General features: G+C 40.1%; 1 protein-coding gene across 2 annotated transcripts in view; it reads right to left on the bottom strand.

Annotated features, from left to right (window-relative positions):
* LOC139442851 (galectin-9-like) overlaps positions 1-12,652 on the bottom strand; it is a 33,393-nt gene that overhangs the window by 5,173 nt on the left and 15,568 nt on the right. For both annotated transcript variants that reach the window (XM_071223752.1, XM_071223751.1), the window contains exons 3-6: positions 7,118-7,206; positions 4,260-4,581; positions 3,193-3,281; positions 456-654 (exon numbers count right to left, since the gene is read on the bottom strand). In XM_071223752.1, the coding sequence (XP_071079853.1) occupies positions 456-654; positions 3,193-3,281; positions 4,260-4,581; positions 7,118-7,206 (699 nt within the window). The remainder of the gene's footprint in view (positions 1-455; positions 655-3,192; positions 3,282-4,259; positions 4,582-7,117; positions 7,207-12,652) is intronic.

The raw sequence follows: 12,652 nt of genomic DNA, 5'->3' as shown, positions 1-12,652 counted from the left end.
TAGGTCCATTAATAGTAAGTGAGTAATCGAGTGAGTGAGTGAGTGAGTATTGTTTTAAGCTTTACTTAAAGCAATATTCCAGCACGACGGGGGACACCAGAACCTGGGTCTTCGGTGTGACGAGAGAACACTTTAACCACTAGGCTAGCCGACCGCCAGGGTTAATTCATAGAAATCCTTGTTCATATCAAAATACAATTCTTGATCTCTTTTGTGATGAAATACTGGATTTACCTTGGAATATAGAGGACATTTCACTCATGATATGACATAAAATAACACTTTATGCCAGAACTACTTTCAGTCTGCCCAAATGACACTATTGTTTTCAGATCAGTAATTAAATACATTATCATCAGAAGATTCGTTTTTCTTTTCAGATATGAAATGGTATCAACCATTGTCCTCTATTGATATCATTATGTCTATTGACGATAATTCCCCCCCACACTTACATTGAATCTGTCCTCCTGGGCAATGAACAGTGCATCAAACATTGCCCCTCTAGAAAAAGGGAAGTAATCTTGTCCCTTCTCCTCTTCCCCCCAGCCTCCGAGGTTGGAGTTCCGAACCACTTCGTCTTCTTCAAAACGAGGGTTGAAATGGAAACCTGTAGTTTCACCGTCACAGTCACAGTTGAAGTTTACAGAAAAGCTGTTGAGAGAGAAACCATGCTACAGATCAAACACTAGATCTTTCTTGTACTGCTCAACTTGATGAGCATGTGATAGAGTGAGTGAGTGAGTATGATTTTACGTCGCTTTTAGCAATATTCCAGCAATATCACTGCGGGGGACATCAGAAATGGACTTCACACTTTTTACCCAAGTGGGGAATAATACCTAGGTCTTCGGCGTGACGAGCGAACGCCTTAACCACGAGGCTATACAACCACCCTGCATGTTATAGGGATACCAACATTTCAAAGCCTTTCTTGCTCATTAAGTTTCAAATGCGAGCGGTGTTGGTTTAACACTGCTTTGTGTGGTATCAAGTATTTCAGTTGTGTTATGCGTGTCAGCTTAGGGTGGGAGATAAACAAGTGTTACCCATGTTGGGTTTGGAAGCTAAGGGACACAACTCTGCACTGACTTGTTCTTCCTTGCTCCATTTGGGCATAGCATCCTTCCTGAACAATCAGTGTTGTGGGAATTTTTGTTAAAAGCTACACTCAGCAATATTCCAGCTATATGATGGTAGCTTGTAAATAATTAACCCTGAACAAGACAATCCTTGATATTAATTGCAACGATCAACGCTAGTCGGGCCAGTTGACACAATCAACCAAGTCATCAGGCTTACAACCACCCAATTGACTGAGTTGCCTCTTGTGACCAGTACAGGCTGGTTGGGACCTGTTCTAACACGGAATCCCCAGGGGATCACTGACTTGTGAGATCAAAGCAACAAACCAACAGAGACGGTTATAGCAGTATTTTGAGTCACATTGCTTTTTGCATGCATTTATCACATACATAGCAGAACAATAACATAGAAATAGGAATGTTGTACAAATTGCAGCACCTTCTGGCATTCTTTATTGTCAACATTGTTCTTTAGTGCACACTGACGTTGTGTAGTATGTTCTGTTCTTTTTCTCATTTGGCGTCTATTTGTTTATACTTCTTAGTAATATTTGATACCAGTAGTTTATTCATAACATTTGACTTAAATTGCATTCTTTTTACCTTCATTTCTGTGTATATATTTTTTGACAGAATGGCAGCCCATAGTAGAAATTGCATTGTAATGAATATTATTTGAGAATATTACCTACCGTAAATGACCGTTTATAAGCCAAATTTTGAGGACCAGAAAAAAGATTCTGTAGAAAGCGGTCGGCTTATCCACGGGATACACTTTCATGATAGTATTTTTCAGATCGTGATCTGTCAGAAACATCGCCTGAATGACGGTCCAATAGATCACAACTTCCCGAAAGTTTGGAAGTTGCCACGACTAGAGCCATTATTGTTATAAATTATCAATAAAGTAAGTTTTCTGCACTTTGTGAATTATACCACAAATTACAGCACTAGCAATACTGTAAAACTGAAGAACAATTGTGAGTTTCATATTTAATAACCCAGTACACGAGTACTATTGTCACACTAACTTCAATGCAATCGTTTTTAACGTTATTACCAGTTGAACTACTTTGAATAAATATATCACTGCATTCCTATCTTTTCAGACAATTCTCCAGACAGGTTTGTATCTCTCCACGGTTGATCTGTTGATGATCCTATGCCTTTGTCATACATGTGTATAACACTGTGCATCACCTAGTTCGGTATGTACACCACAGTGTATAAGTGAAGTAATACGTTCTTGTACCACATGGCCCAGTTCCAATAACCTTTATAAATCTTTACATAACCTGCGATTATCGACCTCAAACCTAAAGAAAAGGTTTCAAATATTTTATGAATTGACTGACTGACAACACATTATAAGACATGAAATATGAAAGAGTATTTTTAGTGCAAAGCAAACAAAGCTGCTTTATAGCTATTTCATACACTGTGGAGAAATGTTCACGCTGGGGGCGCAGGGCATGTGCCTGGTGTTTTGGGGCCAGGGAGGCCATGAAATGGAGGCTGATGGCTGGGTATGGGGTGTGGGTGTGTGGTATTCTGGGGGTCTGGGAGTTGTGTCAGGCAGAATATATTTTCAGTCAGTGCTTTAAGACATACAATCTATTTTCTCTGAAACAAGGAGTAAAATGTTTGTTGTATCTGATTTGACAAAGATACGTATTAGAGCTATTTCCTTATGTTTTGGTTACTACTGCATTACACAGTGAGACAAAGATACTTCGGTCCTGTAACTATGGAAACCTCTCCTTCCGCACGATGCTGTTCGGAGTAACCATATATGTCTTACAGAACATTACCTCTTGCCTAGGATTCGTTAATCTAGAAACTTGTTAATACGGAAATTTCATAGCCCAGATTAACAAAGCGCGAAGCTATGCAAGACCCTATGACCTTGACCCCTTTTCCACCGACACTTACATTTTTAATGAACATTGTTTTGCTACTGGTAAAGCAGGACATGCTTACTCTCGTGAACACCTGGTGTCATCACTGAATCATGCATATCATTTTCGGCAGATGTTTGAGACTATATTCTCTGGGATTATCATTGTGGATTCCAGTGTATGCAACCCTGGCAAAGGACTGTACTCACGATTCAGCATCGTCCTTCACTGCTCCTCTGATCCTCACAGCCTGCCCTACACCAAACCCTCGCTTGAACTCCTCGAAGTAGGGGTTGGTCTGAAATGTACAGCTACAACTACATGCTTTCCTGATGATCATCAATATATTAGGCAGATCTGACCTGGCTTAAAATACAATTTCCACAAACAAAGTACACTTTGCTGAAATGGCCAAGTTTTCATGGCAAATAAGATCAATTGTTTTGGGTGAGGGAGTATGTGTATTGTTTTCAGTACTTTAGTTACATCACAATGTGAGCTTGTGGAGATTGTAGATGGTCCCTGTTTGGTGTATAACCCATGGGTAATGAGGGAGTGAGTTGGGTTTTATGCCACTTTTGGCATTATTCCAGCAATGTCATGGCAGGGGACACCAGAAATGAGCTTCATACATTATACCCATGTGGGAAATCGAACCAGGGCCTTCACTGAGATGAGCAAAGGCTTCAACCACTAGCCTATCCCACCATGCCCCAAGAGTAATGACATGGTGGTGATGAAACAAGGATCATAATCAGTGTCAAACCCATAAATACAGATCCTGGCACAGCTAAGGTACGCAACTCTGTATCTTGACTTTCTGTGCCTAAGAAAACAGGGTAACCCATGCCCCAACAAACAATAGAACAAGGTATATTGCCAATCAGCTAATAACAACAAAGTCATATTTTCAGTTGGTGTACTGACATCCAAAATTAAGCTGGCAGTTGGCAATGTTTGTTTGCTTGTTGTTTTATCGCTGCACTCAGCAATATTCAAGTTTTATGATGGCGGCCTGTAAATAATCGAGTCTGGACCAGACAGTCCAGTGATTGACATCATGAGCATCGATCCATGCAATTGGGACACGATGACATGCATCAACCAAATCAGCGAGTCTGACCACACGATCCCGTTGGTCGCCTCTTACGACAAGGATAGTCGCCTTTTATGGCGAGCATGGGTTGCTGAAGACCTATTCTACCCTGGATCTTCATGGGTCTCACAAACAATGCATCAAAACATGGGTAAAAGATGGCTCCCACTAGGCACATACCATGCTGTTCTGTATTGTGACATCAGAATATTCAGCTCCAGATCCAAGCTGAAGATAGCGGATTTCACTAAGATCTGTACGGTAGCCATAGGTGATGAAGTCCTTGCCGTTGACGGTGACTCGGAACTCGTCCTGAGAGGCATGAATGCGGACCTGGAAGGACCGTCCCTCCAGGAAGGGGAAGTAAGGCTGATCCTTCTCTTCGTCCTGCCAGTCGCCCATGAAGGAGTTGCGGATCACCTCATTTGACGAGGGACGAGGGTTGAAGTGGAAGGGGATGTTGCAGTCATCCCCGTCACCGCACTTTAAGTTAATGGAAAATCTGAAAAAAGAAGAGCAATACATCAATCACAATGTGACACCTTCACTTTCCTGATTCTAGTAAATGGTAAATACTGTTGGACACCCAATCCCGTTAGTTGTCTCTTACGACAAGCATAGTTGCCTGTTACGGAAAGCATGGGTTGCTGAAGACCAATTCCAACCCTGATATTCACGGGTCAAAATAATAATGACTTACTGAGCAAAACTGCCTATCATTTCTTAAAACATAGTTAAATGGGTTGGGAGTTGAACTGATATTTCATTCATCTTTTGATAAGAAATGTACCCCCAAAAAGGGTCCTTTAGAAATCTTAATTCCGAGGCATTTAATGCAATAGTGTAAACTGATTATTAAAACATTTTTCTCTTTTTCAGTCCCCTTTGTACCAACATTTGCTGTGGAATTGAGACCAAATATCAGCCTCTGAGAATGGCTTGATTTATTCTTTGTCCCATTACACTGAAATCTCTTGTAGGCCTATGTACAGCGATAAAATATATATATATATATATTTCAACCAACTTTTGGGGTGAGCAGGTGATGAGAAACAAGAACATTTATCGCAACATTCAGGGCAGCAGGGTAGCCTAGTGGTTAAAGCGTTTGCTGGTCACACTAAAGGCCCAGGTTCCATTCCCCATAAGGGTACAATGCGTGAAGCCAATTTCTAGTGTCCCCTGCTGTGATATGGCTGGAACATTACTAAAAGTGGCATAAAATCCAACTCACTCACCCACTCACACTATCAACAATCCTTATCAGAATATGGAATATTTGTCTTTGGATACATTGTAAGTTGTAGCAGTATCAACAGGGGTATGTGCATATCAATATTCTGACATAAGATTATATATTTTTATTTAACACAAAGGAACAAAATGAAACAAGAACCGTCCTCAGTGTGACTATTATTGCTTTGTTACATTTTACACCCTGAAAAGGGGCAATATCTGTCGCAAGGAAACACTTGACCAGATTTATCTCCTGTAGAAGGTTGTCGTGACATGCCCAGACTTTCCCGTAACTGTACACCTGAACATAATCAATCACCTGACAGCTGTGCCCAGAGCACAGGTAGCAATCTCACCTACCTACCTCATCTACCCACAAGCCACAACAATACAAATTACTAATCTTGACACCTTCAGAGCAACTTCTAAAAATAACACAGGGATTTAAATGAGAGAAAAAAATATTAATGATTTCTCAGACTCTGGGATATCTGTCATTGCATTCAGAGTAATAATATAAAAGTATAAAAGCCTTTTCTCTTTACTGGTCTTATCAATGAAACACATGTTTCTGAGTGCAAAACTAAAATACAGGGTCCCTTGGGTCCCATCTGTTGGATAATTTTAAAGCAATAAGTGATCCTTTTTCAAACATTGTTTGTTTGTTGTTTAACACTGCACATAGCAATATTCTAGCTACATTACGGCGGTCTGTAAATAATTGAGACTGGACCAGCCAATCCAGTGATTGACATCATGAGCATCGATCAGCACAATTGGGATACGATGACATGCATCAATCAAGTCAGCGAGCCTGACTATGGTTGGCATATGATACTGTTAGCCCCCTCTTACAAACAAGCATAGTCGCCTTTTACAGCAAGCATTGGTTGCTGAAGACCTATGCTAGCCGGGATCTAAACAGGTCTTCAAACATAGTTCTACTTAAAGTTTCAGGTGACTTCTAATTTGCAGGTGTCCATGTTATAACCCAAGTGTGTAACACATGGTAACATCGACACATATATCCAAAGCACTTTTGTGCATTATTCACTGCAGTAGAGTTCGAGCCTGCATTTAATCAGTAAACAAAGATCTGAAAAGACATACAGATGAAAAGGCTACATTGGGTAATTATAAATATTGGCTTTATACCATTGGGATTTTAATTTTGTATGTAGGCAAATCAATATTAATTGAATTCTTGTGATCTATTGTGAGTATTTTACACAAATACACAGCTTATCTGGATTTCTGCACTCCCTAGGGGGTTGATAATAACATTAACTGGAGAAAGATTGATTTCACACATGGGAACTTTTGCCTTAGACCTGGGACCTCTGAGATTGCCTAATCAAATAACATTGACAGCTCTTCTTAAAACATAACAATGACCCTTAGAAAATATAGAGCATGAAGAGAAACTTTATTTTAGTGTATAAGAACTATATACTGGACTAGGAAGAATTATCAGATCTGTGGCATTACTTCTATGCATTGTCGCTCCGACAATGACACGTGGACAAACCCCAAGGAAGAGGTTAGAGCTGGTACAAAGTCAATGCCATAACTAGGTGTGCTATCAAGGACATTTTAACTCTGGCAACAGTATCGACATTGAATACAGTTACTTATTTATAACATAAGCATATCACAACTGTTTTTGAAAAGTTAAAGCTAAAAAACATTATTATAAAAAGGCTTCATTCAATAGATAATATATCTATATCACACACTCAGGTCCAAGCCCATTATTAAAACCATTGTCTCAATGAATATCAAAATAAATAACTTTCACTTACGCATCACATCCATACTGTGTCTTCCCTCTGATGATGATGGACGCACCAACTCGGAGTCCCCCAGGAATGTAGATGTGTTCAGGAGGATCCTGAGAATACGAGAAACTCATCTTTAACCTCAGAAGATGCTAATGCAGACCAATGTAATATTGCACTCAGAGATATATGACTGCTGGCTAAGCTCGTTTCAGACAAACTGTTTGTCTCGTGAACGTAGTGCCCTACACTTTCTGTTCAGACACACAGCTAGATGTGTCGGTGTCGACTACGACCCTTGTAATGCAGCAAGTGGACACTCACTGAGGTATGGGCCGGCAGGAACTTGATAAGTGTTATGGGAGTTATCTTTCGACTTTCAACCTTGAACAGGGAAGATGTTCAAGTGTGGGTTGGCTGTACATTGATTGTATGTGGACATATGATAGGACGTTATAGGTCCCAATACACTTTGTGACTGGCGGTGGACAGACAACATTCAATATTCAGGCTAGTTGATGTTGACACTGAGATAGGGTTACTTGTATGTATTGGTCAATAAATGGGTGGGCATGTTGAAGTGTAGGCTTTGTGAGTGTTGGGGGTGTGTGGAGTATGGGGTGCACACCCCCTACACTTCTTAAGCATGGTAAAGTTTAATACAACCTGAGGTTTCATAGGCAAGCAGGTATACACAAAGCCTTGGCTGAGTCCAAGACAGGGCACATCTGCAACCCAGGAACACAGTACTGTCCAGAGCTCCAGAAAACTTTTTGAGCAATTTTGTTTTTACTCTAGGGTTTCTTTTTTAATTTGGTTATTACATTTTTCATTGGGTAACCAATATTTTTTCACTCATCTATTCATCACTCTATTGGGTTTTTCCCAAAAGTAGTGAACATTTTAAGATTTAAAAAAATAAAATAACATGTTTTATATGTATATAACTGTTCTAAATATATAGGCAAGTTAATTGAGTGTGAAATTAAATAGAAAACCAGATAGACAAACTGTGAGGTTCTAGAGGGAGACGACAATTAACGGTGAATTAATTCAATAACATACACAGGCTTTATCAATCCTACATACTTCCTGGGGTCATGATGTCAATGTTAAACAATGTTACTTGTGTGAGAGCTATGGCGGATGTGCTGTGTAATATAAGCAGGGTACAGTCATTCAATATTGTACAATATTGCCTGGCTGGGTGATGAGTTAGGGTTCTCGTATTCATTGGTCGATACCATATGCCAGACCTACAGTGACATATTCTCAGGGTTGGGCAAGCTGGGCATCTTGTACCTGCACACAGCAATATTCCAGCACTATGACAGCAGCCTGCTCACAATCAAGTCTGGACCAGACAAATATAACAAACCAAGTCCCACCTTGTCATAGAAGGCCAACACACAATCAACAAAGCCAAATCTTGACTACCTGATCCATTTAGTTGGTTCCGCAAGCCTAGCTTGCTGGGACTCTTATGAACTTGGAATCCCAGGGGGGGCAGAGTAGATGGTCACTCGTTTACTTTCTCTGCTCTACTTTTGCCTTATTGTTTATGTTATGAATAGTTTGTGAGTTTGCAAGTGAGCCAATGTTGCTTAAGACCACAGTCAGTAATGTTCCAGCTATATATAATACTGCAGCCTGTAAATACTTGAACCTGTGTGAATGAGTGAGTTGGATTTTATGGCGCTTTTAGCAATATTCCAGCAACATCACTGTGGGGGACACCAGCTATGGGTGAACGCTTTAACCACTGGGCTACCCCACTACCCCCTTGAACCTGTGACTGAGAGCATGAGCACTGATATGGGATGAATCATTAACAGAATTTAGCAGTTCTAAAAGTTACACTTTACTTGATCATTGTTTACAGGGTTTTGTTTTAGCTAAATATAGAATTTGAAGTTCTTGCTTAAAATGGCATGATAATAGTAAACAAGGTGTCTACCTCCGTAGCCATTAGCCCCAAAACATATGATAATAAACAAGTAAACAAGTTTTTGCTGAAACATGCCTGAAACTAGACAATGAATGTCGGGAGCCAGTATTAGTGGAAAGAAGACCCTTGGGCACCTAGATTCAGCCTCACACCCTGGACCTATCTGTGTCCACTCGGGTACCCGGGTCGGGTGGGTACTGAGTAGGACCCGGGTACCCACAGGACTACCCGGACCTCTGATATATTGTTAAATGACAAAAAGTGTCTAAAGTGTCTACACTACAAGTCACAAATGTTCGCATTTCTTTCTGACTATGCACCCACTCCTTCCGACTTTTCATATCTTTGAATAAAGATATAAATTGAATCAACGTCAGTGTATGCATGACCAGATTGTTTAATACATGTATCCAAATTCGTTTTGCCAGTGCTATGGTAACAGAATGCCCAATCGGACATTTTGTACCTCTCTCTTGTGACCTACAGTGCGTACCCGGATTGGGTCGGGTAATAGGGTGGTGGGTACCCGGGTAGTAAATTCGGACTCGTCCCAGCCCTACTGTCCACCAATTCAACATTCAGACTCAGGGACTATATTGCTGAGTGGAGATTTTGTCAGATCTCCACACAAGAAATAGCGGATCGGAGGAAAGCACTGAGCAATTTTAATTTAGACTGTTCCAAATCTTCATGTTTGTTACACGAGCGGTGTGGTAGACGTATCGTGCTTACCATTGAACTTCATATCTCACTATGTCACGTTACCGACTGTTATGTTCCTTCTTCCTTGATACTCCTTGTCATAGCCAAGCAGCACATGCGACCACGAACACGCCCCCTTTCAACCCCACCCAACAAGGGATCGAAGTGTGAAATATCTTATTACAGAAACTGTTCACATTGAATGACGCTGCCAGTGTCTAAAAGCAGGATGCCACTACATATTCAATAACGCTCAACAACCATTTACAATTTACGGAAACTTCGATTCGCACTTAGTGTGTATGATCACCAAAAGCACTGATACTTCTTACGAAACGAGCCCTCCCTTACGCACGTGCCAATTGAGAAATTCCAGGACGACCAGGATCAAGTTACGTTTAATAATGTACTGCAACCGGAGTGCGGAGAAACCACCACGTATGTGTACCGATATATTTATTTAGTATTGTAAAATGTTAATAAAGTGGTTCTTTGGTCAATATGTACGAAGATTTTTATCTGTTCTAATAAAATGCAGAATGTTTCGGCTTCCGTGGTTGCAATTCCCTTAAAAAACGATCGATGCAGATATCATAAAGCTGTATTTTTTAATTATACATCAACAAAAACCAATAGGCGGAATTCATATAGAAATATCATATATTTACTGTTTCAATCGCACAGACTAATAGAGTGTAAGAGGTATGAAAGCTCTGTCGCATTTTGAAAGATGCAAATATTCTTGGCAAAACAGAGAGTGAGTTTGGTTTAACGTCGTTTTGAAAGCATGTCAGTTATGAAACCGCGTGTCATCTCGACGTGGGAGGAAAGCCCGAAGTGGCGCAGGGTAGATCCTTTAGTGTTTTCCTCTATGGTGAAACCCACGAGCATTCTTGGGTGTCCCCTGTCGTGTTGTGACGGGATTTTATGAAAAGTGCGGTAAATTCACCCTCTCACTCATGTACATGAATATCGGAGTATCATACGGTTTTTAACTGACTATTTTCGTAAGAAAGTGACGTCAAGATACTTATATTAATTCGTGTAAACATGTAGTGAAAATTTCGGAAAACGACACACGTTCTACACCAAATTACGAAACTGAAGTTGTTTGCGGATCCTTAGTATGTCTAGAGTGCTTGACACTCAAAGTTAAATTGTGAATTAATCCGGAAATACGCAAATATCAACCATAATCTTCACGACTGTAGCTTACTTAATTAAGACAAATAAAGTTAGAAAATATCTAATGTGGGGTCTCGACCGAGTAAGAATGGCGCAATGCATTCGAAGCGCTCGTAAAATATCAACCCAACAAGTAATATTATACATCCGAATCATTTCGAAATTAATCTGCAGCAACGAGTCGCTGTTTACAATGCTATACGCGACATAGCGATCGATTTTGTTCAAATGAGTGCTAATTAACAGGAGCGTCTACCATATGTTACATGGTCCCTGACATGATTTAGTGTTGATGAAGTTATACGAACATCGGTTAGCGAGTGTATTAAACACCTAATATGATAGACCGTCCTTACTTCCCCACGCCTGTATACACATAGTAGCGTTGCACACGTATTACTGTGCATACCGTAGCTAATAGTGCTTTTTTAACTGCCTCACATCCACTGGTTGCTATAATACGCAGCTACGGTTCACAACTCCATATCGTTTTAAGTCCAATGCGGATTTCGCACCGGCCTTGACAAGCTTCGTCTTAGTACAAATCACAGATTATCGTAGATATGTTTTTATATGCTCCATAGTTCCCAAACTGTTTATCTGTATCTAATATTTCCTTGACACATACATACAGACACTAGTTTGTTGTTTAAGCAATATCTCAGCTATATAATGGGCATAATCGATTATCAATTTTATTTAAAGAAATATGCTTGATCCATTCTATTCGTCACGAAAGCTACGTTTCTGCAGAAACAGAAACATATCCACCTCTCTTGTCACTCACTGCACAGGAATTCTGCTGTAATTTAACTGGACGCCAATTTTAAACGACATGTCTTTCGAATACGGTTCAAAACGTAGATTTGGTAGGACATAGGTCCAGGGAATTTATCATAACAGAATGGATATATAGTACCCTGGATAATCGAGGATGTATCACGGAAGGACACTGCTCAGTAGAAAATATAGAATGCAAATGAAAGATCATGCTTGTAACAAATCATATTCGTTCTACTCTTATAAGTACAGGACTGGCAGTTGTTTTCTACAAACAATACTAACGATGTTGAGAAGTCTCCTGAGTAAATGAATGTTGTTCCATGCGGCAGTTAGTAATATTTAGGCTTAGTCCTAACTGCCAATAATCGAATCTTCAAAGCAAACCTGCCACTGAAATAAAAAAGAACGATCCACGCCGACACTTTTGGTTGGTTTGTTGTTTAACGCCGCACTCAGCAATATTCCAGCTATATGACGGCGGTCTGTAAATAATCGAGTCTGGACCTATCAGAAAGGTCATACGTACTTGAAGTCGTAAAATGTTACATGACCTATCCTCGTTCAGACGGCTCTTACAAGTCTTCATATTGTGCTGATATCAGGCCCCGGAAATTCAAGGGGATTGTAATGCATAACCTTTGACAAAAACTTTGAAACACCTTTTTTTCATTTGAACAATATTTTCATATCTTGCTTCGGTAAATACGGCGTGATTGACAAGCCCTTATATCGCCAAACGTTAATCAACAAGGACGTTGGGAGAGACACGAATAGATAAGGGACATGCGACCACGCACCTTAAAACAAAACAAACACTCCATATATCGGGTGAGTCTACCTATAAACGGTTGAACGATCGTGTTTAATAACTTTCGGATATTTGCACACCATAGCGATTCTAAGACCTGATTAGTCAGTTGAAGCAATATGCAATATACAGT

The sequence above is a fragment of the Haliotis cracherodii genome, unplaced genomic scaffold, assembly GCF_022045235.1.
Source record: "Haliotis cracherodii isolate W230 unplaced genomic scaffold, xgHalCrac1.p SCAF_5, whole genome shotgun sequence".
Taxonomy (NCBI): domain Eukaryota; kingdom Metazoa; phylum Mollusca; class Gastropoda; order Lepetellida; family Haliotidae; genus Haliotis; species Haliotis cracherodii.
The sequence above is the reverse complement of the archived record's forward strand: the minus strand, read 5'-3'. Positions and strand labels throughout refer to the sequence as shown.